Here is a 23,181-nt window from a genome sequence, read left to right on the forward strand (position 1 = left end):
ATCTGAGGCCTCAGCTACTGAAAAGTAGAGATTGGGAGGATCATGCTTCCTGCCTAGCCCAAGAAAAAGGTTAGCAAGACTATTATCTTAACAAGCAAGCCAGATATGGTTTCTCTACCTGGAATATTTGAAACCTTTATGTCTCTCTGGTTGTTCAGGGTAGAAGGTTGAGGAGTTTAGTGAGAGAACTAAGCTAGAGCCTTCCTTGTTGAAAGAAGCTGTCCTTAGCCTCTGTGCTACATTGTATTTGCTCTATTCTACCTTGGTAGATTTTTCTCTACACCATTTGCATAAGGAAGCACAAGTGAATTGGAAGGTCAATGACAGCCAGGAAAGAGGCTACTGGCTGGAGTCACGCTGGGATCCTGTCAGAGTCACGGGTTGGGATGGGAGACGTTGTCCCCAAAGGTTCCCGCCTCAAGGTGAACACGGAGGAGGTAGAAATCAAATTTAAGCAGACTGTATACACATTCTCCTCGTACTGCCTGTCACAGGACCACCCCCAAATGGCTGGCCTTCTTTCAGTATACTTAGGTTTAAAAAAAAAAAAGCTGACCAAAGCTGATACCAGTTAGCCAAGGTCAATGCCTGAGTTATATTTAACAATCTGAGAGGCATCTAGGTTTCAATTTTACAGTACAACTCTTTTTTTTTCAAAAAAAGTTTTATTTTATTTTGATTGTTGTGGTAGAGGTGATACCCAAGAGGGGTTACAGTTACATGAATTGAGTAATGAGTATATGTAAAACCCTTTGGTAAGTAAAAGCTTTATAAAATGCCACAAACACAGCTATTCAGAGGGTACAGAAGCATCTATGACCTGTGGTGTGAGCAAGAATGTCCCCTCTTCAAAGTAAAGTGCAGGTTGGGTGTCAGTGTATGAGGATCAAGGTTCAAAGCCAGACCAGGCAGGAAAGTCCATGAGACTTTTTATCTCCAATTTAACCAGCCTAGAGCCAGAAGTGGGGTAGAACTGTAGCCATGAGCACAAAAGCTCAGGGACAATGTCCAGGTCCTAAGTCCAAATTCTCAGGACCACACACACACACAGAGAATGGGGAAAGGAGAACACAGCTGTATCTGAGGACTACCAGAGGACTCCTGCAGCTCCCTCACTTTGGTTCCTCTGGAGTTCCTGTGGTCAAGTCTGCACACCCCATTCCCAATCTTCCTGGGTCCAGGCATTTATTTTCCCTTTTTAGCCAACAGTTGCTCGGGAGCCATCTTTAGAGGTCACAAAGCTCTCCCCTCAGTTTACCGAGTGTAAACAAGTCACAGAGAAGGGAGAGATTTGCCCAAAGTCACATACACAGCCTATGGGAGGGAGAGTGGATAATGGAATCGGGGTGGCCCAACTATCATTCTCCTGTACCCAACTGTTGTCTCATTCTGATCTCTAAGGAGTGTTCACTGCATCACAGACTCTTCTTCAGAGAATAGTCATTCGGGGAATTTCAAGGAACTCTATGGAAGTACCACAAAGGCCTCAGGATAAAAATCTTATTTCATCTTGTGAAATAGGGAGCTTCTTTGTATTTGTATTCCTATGAGCAAGAAAGAGTTTAGGGTCAGAATGATACTGCTTCAGTCCTCCAAGTTTAGGCTGTGTCGAGATGGAAAATTCAGAAAATTATATTTATTTTCAGACATTCAATGATCCTAATTTTTTTACAAGGAAAAAAGTCATCTCCTTTCTTAAGTCAACATTAAAATTATACTTCACAGCCTTCAATTTGATGATGGTCTATGGAAATTGTTTTGAGAATATAATTTCTGCTAAAAAAATTATAAGGTGGGCACCAGTAGCTTCTGACTTTAGTTACTCAGTAGGCTGAGATCTGAGGATTATAGTTCAAAGCCATCTCAGTCAGGAAAGTCCATGAGACTCTTATCTCCAATTAACCACCAAAGAACGGGAAGTGAAACTGTAGCTCAAGTTGTAGAGAACTAATCTTGATCAAAAAAGCTCAGGCCCTGAGTTCAAGGTCTGTCACTGGTAGCAAAAAAATATAGAGGTAAATGTGAATTTTTTAAATGTAAATGGTGATATCACATAGTGATGATAACAATTTTAATGTCCAGAATTATTCTTAGCTATCATATTTTAAATTCATAATTACAAATACAATTTAAAAATACCAGGTTGTATACTCACATGTTTCATTTTTACATTAATACCACCTGAATGACCCATTACCATTCCTTTATAGCTAATTCTACATTTGGAATATTTCCCTATTTGAATAGACTTTGCCAAAAATAAAGAATTTGTTAGTGCTGGAATAACTTCCTATAAAGATCAATCAATGTTACAGATGAAAAAGCTTGCTGGATTTATGTATAATCTAAATGCAAGTTTCTAAATAATAGAAAATAGCTTTTTATTTGTAAACAAATAAAACAAATGAGTTCCAAGTCTGGCTCTGCCCTGCCACTTCATTAGCCATGTTATTTACTCTGTGTGTCTTAAAGTTTAGATTTGCTATGTTTAGTTTTGATAATTTTGTGATATGTAAGTAGGTTTGTGAATGCAAAGAATCAAACAAGAAGATTTGTGTTACCAGGGGAACAACTAGTGTTTGCTTTGTTCATTGTACATACTGGTCAAATTTTAACAAGATTTTAAAAATGAATAAGGGGATCAATTTGATTAAAGTACCGTGCATGCACGTGAAACACCAAGGTAAAATGACTTGGAACAATTAGCTTATACTTTAAAAATGAATGACAGGAATGTAAAGCAGGTTCTGTAGGGAGAGATTTCTAGAGGGAGGGGAAGTGAATAGAAAGCTTGAAGGAGGGTAAATGTGGTCAAAGTATTTTATGTACATGTATGAAAATAGAATCACAAAGCCTGCAGACACTGAAGTGGAAGTGGAGAGAGAGAGGAGGAAGAGTAATGGAAGGGGTGATGGAATCTAATCAAGGTACACTACAGCCACAAATAGATAGGTTAACATGAAATCCTCTTATATATCTATACCACCTTTTCTTGATCCATTCATCCATTGAGAGACATCTGGGCTGATTCCATTCCTTGGCCATGGTGACTTAGTGCTGCAATAAACATGGTTGTGCTGGTGGCTTTACTGTATGTCTTGGGTAAATTCCCCAGAGTGGAATTGCTGGATCATAGGGTAGTTCTATGGTTAATTTTTTAAAATTAAAGTTTTTTTTGTGAAAATACTGTACAGAGGGGTTACAGATACATGAGCAAGGTAATGAGTACATTTCTTATCCAGTATGGTTGACTCCTCCTTTGTTTTTCCCCTACCATCCTTTCCCTCCCACCTCCTCAACTACACACCTCCACTCCACCCCCCCCACCCCCGCCTAAATTGTAAAGTTCATTTTTTCGACATAGTGTCTTGTACATCTCATTGTTGCAATGGGTTAATCTGTATTCTTATTTAAACAATTGATTTTTTCCCTTCCCCTCCACAAATTATACCAACATCAAATACAGTGTAAACAGGGGTTATATCACAGGGGAGGGACATACAAAGCAAAAAAAAAATCACATGGTACCTTATAAATATGTTAGAAACAATAGCAAAGAAGGAAAAAAACACTTGTGTCCCTATCTTGGGGTTCATTTCACTTAACATCATCTTATCTATGGTTAATTTTTTGAGGAATCTCCATGCTGCTTTCCAGAGTGATTAAACACCAATGCTGTATTCGTGTTGGCTCCCTTTTGGTTGCATCCTTGCCAGAATCTGTTACTGTTTGTTTTCTTGATAATAGCCATTCTTACTGAGGTGAAGTGGCATCTCAGTGTTGTTTTCATTTGCCTTTATAGTCAGATGTTGAACATCTCTTCATGCTTCTACTGGCCTTTTTTTACTTTATCATGTGAAGAGACTCTCTTTTTAGCTCATTAAGCCATTAATTGAGTTGTTGGTGTTTTGAGGGTTTAAGTTCTCTATATATTCTGAATACTTGGCCATTCTTCCATTCTGCAGGTTCTCTTTTCAGTTTGTTGGCTATGTCCTGCCATCCTGTTTATCATCTTTCTTTGATTTGCTATGCATCTAGATCTTTACTCAAAAAGTTTCCACCTGTGCCCTGGAGCCCTAATGTTTCCCCTATTTCCCTACTTCCCATATTTATGGTCTGAGGTATTACATTGAGGTCTTTGTTCTATGTTGAACTAATGATACTGTACCATTTGTTAAAAAAAAAATGAAGACCTGGGGAAAATTGTTAAGTGCAAGCCCATAGAAAAGCTAGATTTAGTTTGTAAACTTATAAGCAAATACTTTGGGTGGTATGAAAATGTACACAAATTTGTTAATGGAAAGGGATAACTTTACCTTAGATAGGTAAAGTGAAAGTTCAGCCAACACATGAGGAAGCAGGTACTCCAAAGGGTGAGCAGAGTCAAAGGGAAAGGAGTAGACAAATGAAGGGGAGAAGAAAGGAGAATGCACTGAAGAATCCAATGCACATCCTATAAAATTAAGAAGAGTGAGAGGAGTAAGCAGGGGAGGGTTGGGTGAGAATGTTCAAAGGGGTGACATTGACCAAGACGTATTTTATTCATAGACTTTTGTTAAATGGCAAATACTTCATACAACTCCTTAAAGATAAAAAGAAAATGTACAAGTAATGGATGTACAAGGGTACAAGTAATGGATGTGAATACAAATATGGAAATATTATTATAATGCTCTGTTAAAATGAATACTGCAAGTGCATGAATATATCTATAGATTTTTAAAAAGTTATTTTGAGACTAAGGCCATCTTCAACAGTGAAAGGAAGAATAATTTCAATTCTGTATTTTATAGAAAACAAAACTTTCCATTTTTTTTCCTTTACTCAGCTTTGACTCCTTTATCCCCTGAGATGAACTGATAGGACCAAAGACTTTCAAGCGAAAACTACATGACTGCTCCCTGACCAAGGCCCCATTAAGAGTCAGCTCTCCCAGAAAAGAAAGGGTAAGGGGTGGCCCAAAATGTAAACAGTCTCATCTGAACTGCCATACCAAATTAAAGCTAAGTATATTTAGAAATATCTTGGAATTTCATATGGTGATCGAAACTTTTCTTTTGGAAATTGCTTGCTAATTTTTATTCACACTGACCCAGGCCTGTAATCTGCCTGATACTTCCTGAATGTTAGGGTCCAGTTGTGCATGAAAAACTCTGAAAATTAGAAAAATAAGTTCACACTAAATCCAGATAAGCATCTGAGTGATAGAGGAATTGGTGGTTTGTAAAACATGATGCTTTTGAATGTACTGCAAATAAGGCATCACTATAAATGAGAACAGAGAACACAATTACTGTACAAGCACACCTTGTTGTCTACCAAAACATTTTCCAGCTAAATATTGGAAGCAGATAAACAATTATCCATTGGTGAATACTTACAGTGCCATACCATATATCCTTTATCTAATGAAAACATTATAGCGTATGTGGTCCACTTTAAATATTTGCCATTTTATTCGGAGATAAGCACTAATTGCATCCGTTTAATTACTTAGAAATTCATTCATACTTACCTGCTATCAATTAAACAGCAGAGGACGATGCTCTATCTAGAGAGAGGTTTACTGTCTTGATCTGACTATGCAGAGTGTGACATATGCTCCCCTTCAACCCCCACAAATAAGATGGAAATGAGTCAACCTTTGGGCGATTCAAGGGAAGAGGTTCAAGAAAACATTTATCAAGATAAAACTTGAGATACTGCATTCGTCAGTTTTCTGTAGCTATAACAAAATGCCCGCAAGTGGGTTCTTCATAGAGTGATTTGTGCAGCATCCAGTGTCAGACGTTGACTGTTCATGCATGCTCTGGCAGCCTCAACTTTTGGTGCTTGGCTCCTTCCTGTGTGTGTACACCATGAGGCGGGATGGTGGCAGGAGTATGCAGGAAAGGGGGAAATTCCATGGTGAAGCCAGGAAGGGATGTCTTGTTTTGTTTTGTCTTTCAATAACAACTCACTCTTGCCAGAACTCCTGCTGTCCAGCATTACTCCTTTCCAATGACTTCATTCCCAAAGACCTAATCGCCTCCCATGAGGTTCCTCCTCTTACAGGTGACACCAATTCTCCATCCCGACTCTGGCCCCCCAGGCCTCCAGTACATGGATCCCTGAGGAGCAAACCACATCCTAACAATAGCAGGTACCTTCTATCAGAATGTGGCACTGCTTTAGGGGGCACCAAATCTCAGGAGTTCAGCAGCAGCTGATAAGCAACAACTTTGGCTAAATTCCAAGTCAGAAACTCTCGCTTAACAAAGTAATAATTTGATCTAAAACTAACAACATCCAGTCATGGCCAGTACACTAAATTCTCTCAGTAATTTTTTTTTAAGTCACTGGAAGGAAACTTCCAATTGATTATATGGAAGTGTGTGTGTGTGTGTGTGTGTGTGTGTGTGTGTAGTGGTGCAGAAGTGAGCCTCTTAAATTAGCTCCAGAAGCCACCTACCCAATCTTCACACCTCTTTTTAAAAGTAAAATTAGACATAGATTGCCTGTCTCTCATTTCTTCTTAGATAATTCTGCTCCGTAGCTTCAGAGATTTCAAAAGTTTTTCACTGGCTAGCTTGATTTTTCTCTGTCCACTCAGAAACCAACTATGCCTATATCTTTTATTTCTACCTCAAAAGAGAAAGGCAGAGGGCAGAAGACAAACTATTCTTAAGGATTCTTTTTTTGGGGGGGAAGGGGGGGTCCGGTCGTGGGGCCTGAACTCTGGGCCTGGGCACTGTCCCTCAGCTCTTCAGCTCAAGGCTAGCGCTCTACCACTTGAGCCACAGCACAACTTCCGGCTTTTTTTTCTTTTTGCTTATGTGGTGCTGAGGAATCGAACCCAGGGCATCAAGCATGCAAGGTAAGCGCTCTACCACTGAGCCACCTTCCCAGCCCCGACAAACTATTCTTGAAATAAGTAAAACCAGGTCCCACCCAAGGACCGAAGACTTTGCTCTTGTAAAGGCCTCCATTCAAAACTATTAGCCGTACGTAAGGTTACAACTATGATTCCAACCTAAAGGCATTTTATATTATGTTTGGTACACACATGATTTTAGTCAACTTTCTGGGTCTCAGGACAGACTAGTAAATAAGTAGCATGATGATTTAAGTTTCAGAAAAGATGTGTCATCTCTCCCCATCTCTCCGCACCCTGGCCTTAATAGTATAAGAGAGCAAATAGTTTGATAGAAAATTCTGGGAAATAAAAACAAAAACAAACAACAAAACAGGTTTTTAAAATGAGAGCCCAGAAGCTTTTGGACCTATTTTGTAAAGTTTAACAAAGAGTTTGTCCTCTTCACTATGAGTACAGTGTGGGAGGGTACGGTGCAGGAGGGGTCAGTATGTTTGCTGTTAATGTATCTATAATGAAATTCTTCTGGAAAAAAAATGCAACACGTAAAATATGGCAAGTATCACGAATTGTTTGATACACCAATTCTAAACATCATATGGTTGATTTTGGAGAAAAAAATAGCTGTTTGGATACACTTGCTACAAAGGTGGGGCCTAAAAAAATTGGCTGAACCTACAAAGTATAACACAGTGGTCAAAATGAATAAATTTAAACAGAATTCAAACATGTGTAATTAGTATAGAGGCCATGACAACTTCTTTGGAATTGTTTCGGAAACTATAAATTACCTCTTGGATAACAGACATGGATACCTTCAAGATTTTGCTCTAGAATGAAAAGCAAGCACATCAAGTTCTAGAATCGCATAGCAGTTTAAACACTTTGATCTACTGAATTCAAGTCAAATAAAATAATTCTGTAGCAAATAACCAATTGTGCCTAGAAAGACCAGTGGAAGAAAGACTCAGGCTCGGGCAGTTTGATGGCTCATGATTCTCATTCTTATCCCTCCAAAGTTCACCCCAAGGTTGGCTCTAGGAATGACTGATGAGTAACAATGGACACCAAATGCTTCCTCTCCATGCCCAGGAAGTTTGCATGATTCTGCTCCAGCATTCTAACCAAGAATGTTGTGTTTGTCCCCAGCTGGAGCAGTTGACATCATAAATCCTTCATTAGTATTTATGGCCAGGGAAATGATGGTTTGTGTCGACTGGCTTTTTCAGTCAAGAGGGAAGTTGGAGCTGGGTATCTAGTGTGTACTGAAAAGGCCAGACATTATCTAGAAGGTAAGCAAGCTCTTGCAGACAAACCAGGAAGAGAGGCACCAATGATTCATGCCTATAATCCTAACTATTCAGGAGGCTAAGATCTGAGGATCGTGGTCTGAAGCTACCAAGGAAGGAGTCTGTGAGCCTCTCATCTCCAATAAACTACTGAGAGAAAGCCAGAAGTGGCACTGTGGCTCAAGTGGTGGGGCACTAGCCTTGAGCACATAGTGACTTAGGGACAGTGCCCAGGCCCTGGGTTCAAGCCCCAGGAGCAGTAGCAAAAAACAAAAAAAACAAACAAAAAAAAAAAAAACCCACAAAAACAGGAAGTAGAGAAAATGAATCTTGATGGTCACTACCTGGGCATCTGTTTGGAAGACCCTGACTGTACTGAGTCAAAATTACTAATAGAACAGAATTTTCAGGCTACAAAGCAATAACCACCACCAAATTCCAAGGCCAGTATGTTTCTTTTTTTTATTATTACTATTTTTGTGTTTAACTTAAGATAGTTGAACAATTCCATTCATAAGCATTACATTAATTCCCATGCAAAAACCCAAGACCATATATTCCTAATTCCAATTGGCCAAAATTCAACCTTCAGGTCTGGATGTTAATGATCCAAACCAATCAGCTGTTCCACTTTTCCAGTAGTAGACACCATGGCGGTCCTTTGGGAGATTAGCAAACCCCATTTACCCCCTCAAACACCACAGGGTGCCATGAATCCACAGCACAAGGGGAACCAATGCCCCACAGCACCTAAAGCTGGCAAGTCATTTCATTCATGAAGATAGGAAATGTCCATTTCACACCCACAGATACCCTGGTTCCTGCTCGATGGTCAAAGCTGATTTTGAACATGGTATCTTCAGTTTGGGGCTAACTATTCTTCCTTGCCAGTTTTCTCCAAAAATCTCTCTTCATAAAAGAGCTTCTCTCTAGTACTCCAAGAGAAATAAATACAGAAACCTCTACTTTATCAAGTATATTTCTTCCTCGGCTTTAGACAGAGTCAAAGAACAGGTATAAAACTTTAAAAATTTTTCTCTGGGTAAGACAGGAACCAGGAACTCCAAAGGGGGCAAAAGAACACCCTACAATTAAAGGAGAACTGAACCGATTGCAAAGGGTCATTCTATGAACTGAGAGAAATGAGCTAAATGAAAACCATGGCTGTATGTCAACAGCAGATATTAACTTCTACTGAAACACACATCGTAACTCAGACAATGGCAAAGTTTCATTAGTGCAAATAACAATTATCATGGTATATCCTTTAATGGGGTTTTTAAATAAGGCTTCAAATAATTACACACACTAAAACTGACATTTGGAAATCTTAATTCTGCTTAGAAAGCTATGAAACGTACCCTCCAAACCCTCCAAAGTTCGCTAACTCAAGGACAATTACATTCAAAGAAGGTTCTGCATTATTACGTCCAAAGTTTACATGACTTGGTGGGGAAAGCACTCTGGCAGAAGAAATAAATCCAGCCAACACGCCAGATGGTTCCCAGGTTCAGATTCTCCAGTATCCAGTATCCACAGTGATGAAAACTCATTGGGGAAAAAAATAAAGGCAAAAAAAAAAAAAAACCCAAAGATAAGAGACTTCGTAAGCGTCAGAAAGAAGTTTGTTTCCCAAGACCCGCTTAAAAAAAAAAAAAATACGTGCAAAGTAAGAAACAGAAAAAGCGAGAGGGTTTATGGGCGTGTTCATCTATGGCTCAAGTTCTCCTTAAAAAGTCGAACAAACAACAACAACAACTCAACAAAGAAAAGGCCATGACCACAACTAAGAGAATAGAAGCAACGGAGCCAGAAGGCAGAACGTGAAATAGTAATAGACTGTTTCAGAGGCTGCACCATCCTGAAGAACCAGGAAACTTAACATTTGTCCTTAACAAATCCAATCTAAGCTGGATATGTAACACACACACACACACACACACACACACACTCACTCACACACACACACAAAACAGAAGGACAGATCCACATGTGCACGCAACAGGAGACGAGAGTTTTTTAGAACCAGGAGGACAAACAAACAAACAACAAAAAAGTAACAACAACAACCACAACAACAACAAAACACTCAGAAAAATTTATCATCGATTCTGAAATGAGGCCTTGTGACATCGTCGGGGTTAATAAAGACAGAGATGGATTTCCCCGGATTCTCAGTCACCAGCTGTTGGAGTTTTTTGGCCAGACGGTCATCGGGCTGGTTGGGGTCGCCCCCGTCGGACTGCGGGGAAGGGATGCTGGTGGTGCTGCCCCGCCGCTGCAGCTCCAGTGTCAGTCGGTTGGCCGCCTTGACATGCTCGATGGCAGTGCGCAGGTGCTCGGCCGGATCCGAGCGCACCGAGGACAGTTTGCGAGCGTGGAGCATGACCGTCTCCTCCGACAGGTGCTCCAGCATGTTGCACTGGGGAATGAAATAATTGGGGCACATCTTGTTGACCAGACAGTGCTGCAGATCATCAATGAGGCCCAGCAGAAAGTGGGCCGCGTAGTCTTCCTGAGCCAAGTAGTTGGCGGGAAGTCTGTCACAGGCCCAGAGCATCATGCTCCGCAGGTGGTAGGGGCTGATGGCCTTGGGCCGCGACAGGAGTTTAATGATGATGGCTTTGCAGGCCTGGTAGGCCTGCATGAGGCTGCTGGAGATGCATTTCTTCAACTGCACCTCGCTCCTGGCGAAGGATAGCCGCCACTCATTGTCCTTTTTGCCCTTGTAAGAGCAGGCAGGCACCAGGTAAAACCCACTAATCACCTCTTCCTCCGTGATCTTCCCATCCCAAAAGTGGTTCTCCATGAGCCAGCTCTGTGCCACTGCCGGCCAGCCTTTGAAAGACACCACCGGGACGATGTCGTACAACATGCGGCTGCTCCCCACGCCCAGGATGATGGAGATGATGGTCCCGTTTTTCTCCACCTTTTCCACCTTTGGCATCCCCCGCTGGGGTTTCTTCTGGATCTCGGCTAGGACGATGCTGATCGAGTCACAGAACCAGTCGGCCACTTTGGTAGGAGAGAAGAAGTAGTTGGTGGCGCCGTTGATGTGGTCCACGATGGTGCAGCAGTCTTTCCATTTGCTGATGGTGCCCTCGTCGAACAGACGCAGACTCAGCCAGGAGTGGCACAAGGCGGAGTGGCGCATGTCCAGCGTCACAGGCTGGTTACGGTCATGGAGTTTCAGGGCTGGCACCAGCAGGGTAAAGTCCATGTCGTAGTCAGTGCCCCGGGCGTATACATCCAGCTCATCTAAATCCAGGTCCACCACACCTTCCCGCACGCCTCCAGAGAGCAACAGGTACTCGTTAGCCACCGGGAGCTTCTGGTCCAGCTTCTGCACCATTCCTACAGATAAAAAAAAGAAGACATGCCATTACAGGAGGCACGGATGCCGGTGCCGTCGGCATTCTCCTAGAATGCTACTTTCTTTAGTACAAAGTCAGCAGCCACACTGCTGCACGTGTCCAGATGGTAAGTGCTACTTTCTTTCTTGCCCACGTGGAAATTATAATCCATTTATAGGTATATAAATATATAATATATATACACATTTATATATGTATCAGATATGTATCAGATCTAGCGCTGCCACACACACCCAGATCCATTCTGCCCTTTTTCCCATGCCCAAGTGGAAATTATGATCCACATGCACACACACACACACACACACACACACACACACACACACACACACATCAGATATCATTCTGCCCAGGTGATAACACTGTGTTCTGTCTTGCAAGTGCTAGATTCTTCCCTTTCCCAAGTAGAAAATGACAATGGATGATTTTTTTTGGGGGGGAGGCATATACACCCAGAGCTCCTCTTCTTCCAGTCATTGCCTAATGAACAGCTAAGACTCTAGGAAACGTCACATTTGAAGTCTTCCTTACCCTCCCGCCAAATCTTACTTACATGCCTCCCTCCCTGCGGGCTATTCTCCACTTTTCCCTGTTCGCTGACACTCACTCAACGGCTCTTTGGTATCTAATCATCTCTCGGTATCAGTCTTTGTAACTTTTTTTAAAAACCAGCGTTCCCCTCTAAAGTTCTTAAGAATTACTACAAACTAAGATTCCATTATCTGTGGCAATTATTTTACAGCCATGTATTTTGCTGTTCAGAGAACAAGATGTTTCAAAGTGGTTTGAATAGGATCTGTTACCCCAAACTCACATTTGGAGTTCAATCCTCATCGTGACCAATCAATAGGGTTTTATCATCTTGCCCATGGTGTTTACAGTTGGGCCTTTGGGAATAAATCCGGGCTCAAGTCATCTGAGTGGAGCCCCACGGTTGAATCCTGGAGGTTTTATAAGCAGGAGCAAGCAAACACAGGAGGGACACGTGTGTGATCCCTATCTGGCACCACAAGATTGCCCTGTACCACCGTGGCACTCTGCCAGCAAGCATCACCAGATGCAGCCGTCAACCACACACCTTCAGAAAGAGTCTCTTTTCTTATAATTTACTCAGTCCGTGGTACTGTGCAACAGAAACAAGATCACCATGTATATACGCTTTACTACCATTATTGTTATAGAATAAATTGCTCCCCTCAAACCTGTATGGTGAAATCCTCACTTCTGAGGGGATGCTGTTAGAAGGTAGTTGCATCATGACGGTGGAGCCTACAAACAACCTTCACATCCTCATGAAAGAGACCCCCAGGGATCGTCATGGAGGACACGGGGAGAGAAGACAGGCATTGGGGAACCAGACCCTCACCAGATGCAAAATCAGCTGGTGCCTTGATCTTGAAATCCCTCCTCTTCAAAACTGTCAGAAATAAACTGCTCTTGTTTGTAAGTCATCTAGTCTGTGAAACCTTGTTACATAGCCAGAATGGACTATGATGATTATATTTCAAATTTTAATACTCAATTATAAAACTGTGTTCTTTTTTTTATTCTTTTTAAATTTTGGTAGACATATATATATGTATATTGTAAACAGGTGATGTACAGATGGGTTACAGTTATATAAGTAAGGAAATGAATACAATTCTGGTCGAACATTGTTAGCCTCTCTCTCGTTTTCTCCTGCTATCCCTCCCTCTCCCTCCGACTCCCCCCCCAACCCTCCCCACACACACATGTTGCAAAGTTTATTTCCAATATAGTGTCCTGTGAGTATCACTGTTGCATTGGTTCACCCTTGGTCCTTTGTCTTTACCATTCTATTTTTGTAATTGCATGAAGCATGCAAAGTGTCATATTTAGTTCCATTTCCTTCTGTATAGGTAGGCATAGGGCAAATGATCACTTCCTTTTTAAAACACCACTTTTACACCAACTGTGTGTGTGACATGCTACGTTGATTCTTCTGAAACAAAGGATTTGTCCCAACTGCTGGGGGTGCAGCCCCTAAGCGCTGTGTGACTCCACCAGGCAGCCTCAGCCAAGGCCACAGCCTGTGCTGGAATTGGGACTTTGGGCTGCACATACAGTGCCCCTGCTCCGAATACCATCAAGGATCTCCATTCAAGCCTAGAGCTCCTGGCAGAGAACTTGCACAGGAAACTCAGCTTCCGCTTCTATTTGAATCTGCTTTCCTCAGGTAGAGAACAAAGATGTTTCTTAGTAAATATCACTGACTCTACCTTAGTTTCCCAGGGCAAAACAGATACAATACCTGAGCAATCACAGCTTTCACCATCAGCTAAACACAAGAGATTAATTTTCCTTTTTTAAATCACAGTTTGTAAAGCCAATCCGGGTAGAAAATAATCGTAAACATCAAGGCACAGATCTATCTACTTCTCAAATGTCACTGTGATGGCATATTAATCTCATCTTACAATTATAAGAAACACTGACACCAAGGCTACAGACACGAAAGGCTAAGCGTCATTTCTCAGATTTCAGGGGAGGTTGTAAACCTGGTTTCATTATTTCATGGACTCCACATGTAGGTTCAATTACTTTCAAACAGTTCTACATGAACAATGAAATAATCCATGCTTCATTATTTCAAATATTCTGTCACTCCTGCATTTGTTCCACAAATACACATTAAAATGTGAATTGCCATGCTGTGAGTAGTCAATAAAATTGGAAACAATTAGAGCACTATTGTTATCTGGGTATCACTTTTTGTCTTCTCTTGGGTAGAAATTAACGCAGAATTCTTTTTCTTTTGTCCTAGGTAAGAGCACACTGGCCCTAAACATCCAAGTAGGGCTTGTGTATATAATACAATGTATATAGTCTATACCTTAGCAATCAGAGGTAATTTTTCTACCCCCCCCCAAAAAAAAATTCACTGAATTTTGCCTTGGATGGGCACAACTTTGGTGATGAAATTGTAAACTCCCTTCTGCCCTCTGCTGGACTAAAGAAGAAAAATATTAAAACTAACATTTTCCATTGATCTATACATTAACCACAATAGAATAATTAATTTATCATAACAGGCTATTTTATCATTGACAGTAGAACAACACTGTCAATGATGAAATACATTCTGTTGCTTGTGCACCTAGCAACCATGTTAACCCTTTGTTCCAAAGAGCCAAAATGAAAACATTTAAATGTTAGCACCAAGAGTTATATGTAATTTTAGACACTTCCTATTTCCTTTAAGGTACAGGAAGAATTTCACATCAGGGTAAATATTACTGAGGTTCACTTTGTAAGTTCCTGGAAGCTAGAAACGACGTTTCTAAGACCACACTATGCCAGGAGCTTTTCCCTTCCAACATCCACATTGTCATCCAACCACCTCGAGTCCACGATCTTAACAGTTTTACAAAGGATTTGGTACTATAACCTCGATCCTTCTCCAGCACTCTCCAAGCCCGAACATCCCCCTTGAAATTCTCCGAGGCTACACTCAAGAGAAAATAAGGTGACAGCAGCTATTGTGGCAGATGGGTTGCCAGGCAACAAGGAGCCAGGGCCTGGGAGAGAAGAAGACACAGGAGGGGAAATTTCTACTGTACACTTGGGCTGTAGGGACCTGTTCCAACAAGTGTCATCTCTGCACCGGATTCAAGGGAAAGATGATGTGCCTCTGGCCACCTAACCACCACCTTCTCCAAAGCCAGGAGTGGGAAGGATGAAGAGACACACCCACTGCCCAGCCTGTTAACACAGAAGCACTGAGGGGGTGTAGGAAGAACTTATGCCCCCCCTTACCCCTCTGGGGTGCTCTGATTCCTTTCAGGAATGTGCTGCCATATGGTTTTGCTCTTTAGAAATTCGGAAGTGAAACTGTCAGGGTGGAATCCCCTACTTCTTGGTTTCAGTGTATTGTGTAGCTTCTATCTAACCTGCGTGTTTCGGTTTTCATGGAGATGCTAGAACCTCACGGTCTACGGCATCCTTTTAGGCTTTCACTGGTTCTCTTTAGAACATCAAATAGAAAAGAGAGCTGTGTCCTTGACTCCTTTATGTCCCAGTGGACATAAAGTCTCACATTCAAATCCTTTCCCTTCTCTTCTGGAGAACTCTCTATCTCTCTGTCTCTGTCTCAGACTCTTTCTCTCTCTCTTTCCTTCCTTCCCTCCGCTTTTTTTTTGAAAAACAGACTAGTGTTATGGGAACAGGTGTGTGTGTGTGTGTATGTGTGTGTGTGTATGTGTGCGCATGCGTGCAAATGTGTGTAAGAGACTTTGTCGATGCTGTGTCCCCAATTCCCCCCATGCGGCCATGACAGGTCCCTGTATGCCCACAGCTTCTCTCCCCCAGTGCTACAGACCCCCTGCTCCACTCCTCATCAAGAAATGCAGGGAGGGAGTGGCGCTGTGGCTCAAGCGGTAGAGCATTTGCTTTGAGCTGAAGAACACAGGGACAGCGCCCAGGCCCAGAGTTCATGCCCCATGACTGACAAAAAAAAAAAAGAAAAAAAAAGAAATGCAGGGGGTTTGCACACATCTGACAGCCCCCAGTATACATGTGGCTAGAAGTATGAAAGTGTAAGCCAGTAAAAATGTGACTTTCCACGGTCACTCAGTCATGTTAGTTTCCTACGGTGTCTTATAAAAGTAGATCTGAGAGCTCTCCAGAAGAGCTTACCAGCACTGTCAGATCTGCAGGCTTCTCTACCAGCATGTTGACAGTGTGTTTGCTATTAATGTTACATTGTTGATATGCCTCACTAGGCAAAGCACCATTCAAAACACCTGGTGCACAGCAACTTGAGAGAGGTGAGCATTCCTACATACAGGGGTGGGCAGGGGGGACCGTTCTTCCTTGATTATGGGATCAGGATTTGACATGGGGTAAATGGTAAAGGTAGGGAAGCCGCACTTCTCAGTTCACTCCTGGGACCAACTTTCAGAGCAGAGCTGTGTTCAAATACCTTATTCAAGTATTAGTGTCTCAAGCCAAATTCAAAGACCAGAACATTTCTCTTTCACTCTGTTTGATAATAGACCTCCATGCTGATAAAATGCACAGAAAGAGTTCAAATGACACATCTCACCCCCCAGCCAATGACTTTTAGCTCACACAATTTTCTTACCTGTCAGTATTCTCTGTCTGATGATTCATCCATCACCTAACCTCACACAACAGATGGATGTTGAATGAATAAATGGACAGAATAGCCTGGAATACATTCCACAGAGGATGAAATTGCCCACTGTCCATTTGGAATAACTATCAATCTCACACTGTCATTTACACACTTAAGAAATTAAAGAACATTATCTCTGAGCAACAAGCTGTATAACCCACTCGGAGGAGACTCAGGGCAGAAGCTAGGTGATTGTGAATTGTGTACCACAACTTCTCTGGGTAATTTCAGTTTTAAAATAGAAATTAAACTGTAAGTAAAATGTAAAAACTTAGCCCTAGGACAGTCTCCAAAGGACCAATTTTTAGTCAAAAACCTTATCAAGGAATGAACGATAAAAGTAGTACCTAATTACAGTGTGATCTAAGATTTGAATCTACGATCTGATTTTTAAAAAGAGAGATAGAGATTGTAGTGGGTTTTTTTTTAAGGTCTGCAAGTAGACAAGCCATATAGATTCCTCCATTATGAAGTAATTCCTAGTTATGACCAGGAGAGGGCACCATATTCCACTTATTTACTATGTTTCTATCTGGGCTCCAAAGTCACCACCTCCTAGAATGGGAAAACAGAAGTCACTTCAGGGACTAGGACTTGGTAAGACATACTAAAACTACCACCTGGACCTATTTTTCTCTACATTGTCACCTAGTGATTTCACAATTTGCCTTTTAGCTTCCCCTAGAGAAAAGCCTCCGAATTTTGGAGGTAGAATTCCATCTAGGTTGAGTCAAGGCTCAGAGATGCTTTGTCTGGGCAGGCGATGAGATAGGGAAGGAGGCCCAAGGCGAACAGAAGCCCCTGTCACTAGGCACAGAGTTCCAGCTTGTGTTTGAGGTTTGGAAAAAAAAAAATCAAGTTGCAGATGTCAGCATAATGGAGAGCCCTAGAGACACCGAAGAAACAGTCTCTGTAGCCAGGTCACAGCACTACTCTTAATTCAATCTGGTCTTATTGTGTCTGCAAATTGGTAGATCCATTAAATGATATTTTTTAAAGTCAGAAGCTGGTGGCTTATGCCTATCACCCTATCTACTCAGAAGGCTGAGCTGTGAGGATTGTGGTTCAAAACCAGCCCGGGCAGGCAAGTCCATGAGACTCTTATCTCCAGTGAACCATCAAAAAAAAAACCTGGAAATGGAGATGTGGCTCAAGTGGTAGAGTGCTAGTCTTAAGTGAAAAAGATTGCAGACAGCATCCTGAGTTCAAGCCCCAGGACCAGCACCAAAAAAACAAACAGCGAAACTGGGCAAGATAGCTCAGACCTGAAATCTAAACTGCTATTCTGGAGACTTAAGACTGGGAAAGTCAAGATTCCGGGCTAATTCCAGGGAACAAAGTCTCAAGACCTCCAACATCAACCAGTAAAAAGAAGGACACCCTCCTTCCCCCCCCTTACACACACACACACACACACACACACACACACACACACATTCGTGAATCAAAAGCTGGGGATGGTGGGAAATGTGTGCCTGTCATCCTATTTGGGAACAAAAGCATGTGCTGCAGGCTGGCCTTGGCCTAATGGAATGCTATCTTCAAACTATGTCATTCACAAAAAAGGGTGGAGGTATGGTCAAGGAGTAGAGTACCCGCACGACAAATGCCAAGGTCTTGAGTTCAAAACCTAGTGCCATAAAAAAATAAAACATAAATAAACTTTAGAAGCCTGGATGACTAATAACAAAGGAAGTCCATTTTTAACCTGGCTTCAAGACAAAAAAAAAATCATCAGAACAAACATGGCTATGTAGTCTATTACATGATCTCATGGGGGTCCCAGACAATAGCCAGGATCCTTCCCCATGGCTTTCAACGGTGACTCTGCATCCAGTCATCACAGAACAGAGGGTTTTGTCAGCTACCCAACTAGTGCAGGTAAACGCATGGAGAGAGTCGCCAGGCATTCTGGCCTCAACTAGTTGTCAGTTAGTCAGAAGGAAGGAATGAAGCCTGTGTTATTTGGTTTCACCAAGCTGTCCATGTTTCTTGCGACATGCACAGAAAGGGAAAGAAGGGGTTCAGATGGAAGGATTGCTCTATGGGGGCACCCCCAGATAGAGCACTTAGGGGCTTAGCTATGCCTGGACTGCCCAGGTTATTAATACTGTCTCCAATGCCCCTTACCTAGCCAAGGGAAAGCACACATCAGTGCTGGAAAATACTTTGTCTTTAAGTGTGAAGAATCCAATACTGAATAGCTATCAATTGACTCTCCCTGGTGACTATTAAGGAGCTCTGTTATTAATAAGATATAATATTAATACTAAATTAATTGCGTGGAAATAAACTATGTCCATATTGTCTTTACTTAAGTAATTGTATCTATAATACTAATATCCTGATCTAGTTTCTTTTTTTTCTTTTTTGGTCCAGTTGTGGGGCCTGAACTCTGGGTCTGGGCACTGTCCCTCAGCTCTTCAGCTCAAGGCTAGTGCTCTACCACTTGAGTCACAGCACCACTTCCAGCTTTTTTTTTCTTTTTGCTTATGTGGTGCTGAGGAATCGAACCCAGGGCCTCTGGCATGCAAGGCAAGCGCTCTACCACTGAGCCACCTTCCCAGCCCCCTGATCTAGTTTCTAAACAAAGCTGTAGCTTCCTACATGTCTGCTTTGTAAAGTCGATGACTCCTTAACATCTTAGAAGACTTCCCAGTGCATAAGGCTGGGATGCTCCAAACAAGGAAGTTCGGGTTAGCCTATCACACCTCCGCCCACAAGATAAGGAAGAAGGGCCAAAATTGTCAAGAACACAGTAGTCTGGGGGGGGGGAGGGAGAAGAAGCCCCCAAAGATTCAGTAAAAGCAGAATCTCATTCTGAGAGCTAATTGTCTACCTGAAAATACCCTTCAGGATTTCCTTCACAGGGCTGAGGCAAGCATTTAGGTATCTAGTTATTTGTTTTGTGTGTGTGTGTGTGTGTGTGTGTGTGTGTGTGTATGCGCATGCGTGCACACACACCCTGGGGTTGAACTCAGGGCCTGAGCATTGTCACTTGGCTTTTTCACTCAAGGCTCATTGTCTACCACTTGAGCCACACATCCTCTTCAGGCTTTTGGGTGGTTAATTGGGGGTAAGCCTCACAGATTTTCTTGCCAGAGCTGACTATGAACTACGATCCTCAGATCTCAGCCTCCTTAACAGCTAGGATTACAGGAGTACTGTGAGCCACCAGCTCCTCTTCCATTTTTAAGCATGCAAGCAAGTTTACTTGCATACTCTCCAAGCAATTCTATAACCTTGAAGAGTTAACACCGAACCCTCAAACCTGGAAAGACTCAATGTTGGTGGCACGTTCTCCTGACAGTAAATGGCCTTCAGGAAAGATGCGGAGCCTCTTGCTCTTCAAAGCTGGGGGATTCCTTCCCATGCCTGAATATCCCAGGCAGGTGAGTATTTGTTCATTCTTCTTTGAGGGAAAAAAAATATAGTTTTTGCTAGGATTTTCCCCACCTGTGTTTGAATCCTCCTCCCTTTATCCTATCACAGATGGCTCGGTTTTATCCCCCATCCTACCTTCAGTGGAGACAAACTGTACCATCAGCTAGAACCTTGAAGGACAACCAGCCACTTCCGTGGGAGCCTGTATGTATGTGGGTCAGGAGGACTGGCTGTTGAGAAGGCTGGCTGCAGAGCAGTAAGCCAGTGGTGATGGCACAATTACAGCTCAGCTCTTGAAACCAAAGGTCACATTGTCTGAATGGTCTCAAAGCAGGTGTACAATTTCCAAAGGTATCAATTGTCCTGGAGTTGAATTCAGGAACAACCGGATAAATACAGGCATTCACAATCACATTGTGCTGCTTCCAAAAAATCCAGTTAGATTAGATTTGATAACACAATGGAAAAAGAAAGGGGCCTGCTTGAAAAGGGGAATTGAAGGACACACAAGCCCAAGCAGTGTGTGAGTGGGAAACATACCATCCGATTTTAAAAACAATGGCAAAAATGCCACAGACCCAGGTCTTGTTATGAGAGTAACTTTCTGAGGGAGGGAATATTTTTCTCAGCCCCAAGTTAATTCAGTTTTGTTTCAGAAAATAATTTTTCAAACTATTGCTATGGTCCTTGTTATTAACGTATGTTAGCCATAGAGGAAGACATTTCACTGTAACGTTTCTATTCAGGTGCATAATGTTCTTTGATCACATTGTCTCTATTACTCTTTCTGAGGGAAAATTCTTTAATTTCAGGCTAAAGCGAAAGACTGATGGGGGGGTGGATTCCAATTAAGCATGTGTGGTTCTCAATATTGCCACTAGATGGCGTGCCTTTCCTCCAATTGTTCTTTACAACTGAACCAGCCTTCACTCCTAAAGGGAAGAAAAACAGTGGAAGGATGAATAGAATGTAAATGTTTAAAACCCACATCTGATTTTACTGATAAGGCTTTCAAAATGAGTCAGAATACAGTGTGCTTCTCGCTGATGAATCTCAAAAGCCCACATGCTGTTTGACACATTCTTATTGTATTTGTGCTTTGAAATTGGCAGGTACCGTGGGCTTCACAAATAAGTCTCTTGACAACCTTGTCAGCTTTGTGCAGTCAGAAAACACTTTTAATGAAAAGTTACCACAAAATGCCTGCATTGAGGGAGGGAGAGACGGGGAAGGAAGGAGGGAGACCGATACTAATGTTATGGGCTGTTTTTATTTGCAGTGCTATCTTCCAACTCCCCGATGAATCTGACATCTGAACAAAACATGAAGAAACCCAGATTATCAAACAGACGCTGGCTGTGGTCCAACAGGCTTTTGTTTTGTTCGTACTGGGGATTTGAACTCAGAGCCTCTCACTTCCTAAGCTGGTATAAAACCACTAAGCCATGCTTCCAGTCCTGTTCCTTTGCTGATCATTTTTAGCACAGAGTCTCACTCCTCCCCCAGATATGCACCAAGGCCATGATCCGACTACTACAGGCTTCCAGTCATTGCTTGGCTCACACAGGTGATTCCACACCACTGCGTCTTAATTTCCCTTTGGTGGAGTTGGAGTCTTGTAGATGTTACTGCCAGGCTGGCCTAACACACTCCCAACCTCAGCTTCCCACAGAGGCTGGAATGACAGGTGCTTATCACTGTGCTGTGTGTTGAGAAGAGAGCTTGAAAACTCATCTGCCTGAGCTGGCCTCAAACAGTGATCCTCCTATTCACAGCCTCCCAAATTGCTAAGAGTATGGGTCTGAGCCATTGGCATTTGAAGAGCTACAGCTTTCTGGGCTTCACTTTCAGAAGGTCAGCTTTGGGAGGAATCTGCATTTCTCATAGGCTTCTCAGGCGATGCAGGGGCTGCTGGTCCAGCACTGCACTTTGAGCAACACTGGCCTAGCAAGACCACCCCAGAACTTACCAGTGGCAACACTTCTGGATGGACTCAACCTATCCGCATACCAGCAGCAGCTGCTTAACGGAGCTCTATTTCTATCATCACGGGCTTGAAATCCTCCAATGGTATCCCCAGCCCAGCCTCAAGGCCTCCATGTTCCGAGCCAACCTTAATTCAGTCCTCTCTGAAGTGTCTCCCTGAGCTCCAGCAGGAGTCGGTCCCCCCTACCCCTCCCAAATACACTGGCCCCCTAATGCACTCTGGGCTTTGAAGCTCCTATTCTTTCCTTCCTCTGTTTTTGTCTGCCAAACCTGCTTTGTTTGAAATCCTGTCAATTCTAACCACCATAAAAGCTTTTGCTCCTAACCCTCCACCACGGTACACGTCGTGTCTTTTCGTTCTTTACAGCGTTCTGATTAACCTGATATTTTAGGAGGTGCACCGTGCAAGTGGGTTACAACTCTCTGAGTTCATTTTCACGGCTCACTCAGCATTATGAGTTTCCCCAGAGGACAGGGACAGAACCTTCATTACCAGCATCCCTGTGTTCTTTGGATGTTGGCCACTGTGATGCAGAAACCGCCTGTCCTGTTATAGAATGTGTCGCTGTCACAAGCTTCTATAGGGCTGACAGATAGGGGGGTTGAATCAGCATAATTAAAGTAGTGTGGGTTGCCTGTGTCGTGTTCCCAGAACGTTAATATTTTATGCAATTAAAGAGAACAGTAGGTAAACAAAACACAGTCTACTACAGCAGATCACAGCAACCCAGGGTGATGCTGGGGTTCTGCTTGGCTCAGATTGACAGGTGGCCTGTCAGTGGAAATGTTTGCCTTTTCTATGATTTCACTACAGTTTGTACTTGTCACACTTCAACAACTTAATCTTTTTCCAACGTCCCATTTTCCTGTGTTACTGCCAGCCTTTTTCAAAAGCTAAAGTCGAAGCTGGGCATGATGGCTCAGGACTGTAAATACAGCTACTTGGAAGGTAGAGATCACAGTCCAAGGCCTGCCTGAGGAAAAAGCAGAAAAAAATGTGGCATATATATATATATATACATACATACACACAATGGAATTCTGTGCCTCCATCAGAAAGAATGACATTGCCCCATTTGTTAGGAAATGGAAAGACTTGGAAAAAATTATATTAAGTGAAGTAAGCCAGGCCCAAAG

The 23,181-nt window shown here is 42.4% G+C and overlaps 1 protein-coding gene across 1 annotated transcript in view; it reads right to left on the reverse strand.

Annotated features, from left to right (window-relative positions):
* Positions 1-8,629: 8,629 nt before the first annotated feature.
* Mb21d2 (Mab-21 domain containing 2) overlaps positions 8,630-23,181 on the reverse strand; it is a 108,526-nt gene continuing 93,974 nt past the window's right edge. The window contains exon 2 of the mRNA XM_013019292.1: positions 8,630-11,496. Coding sequence (XP_012874746.1) covers positions 10,232-11,496 — 1,265 coding nt within the window. The 3' untranslated portion in view covers positions 8,630-10,231. The remainder of the gene's footprint in view (positions 11,497-23,181) is intronic.

Source organism: Dipodomys ordii, unplaced genomic scaffold (assembly GCF_000151885.1).
Source record: "Dipodomys ordii isolate 6190 unplaced genomic scaffold, Dord_2.0 Scaffold45, whole genome shotgun sequence".
Lineage (NCBI taxonomy): Eukaryota > Metazoa > Chordata > Mammalia > Rodentia > Heteromyidae > Dipodomys > Dipodomys ordii.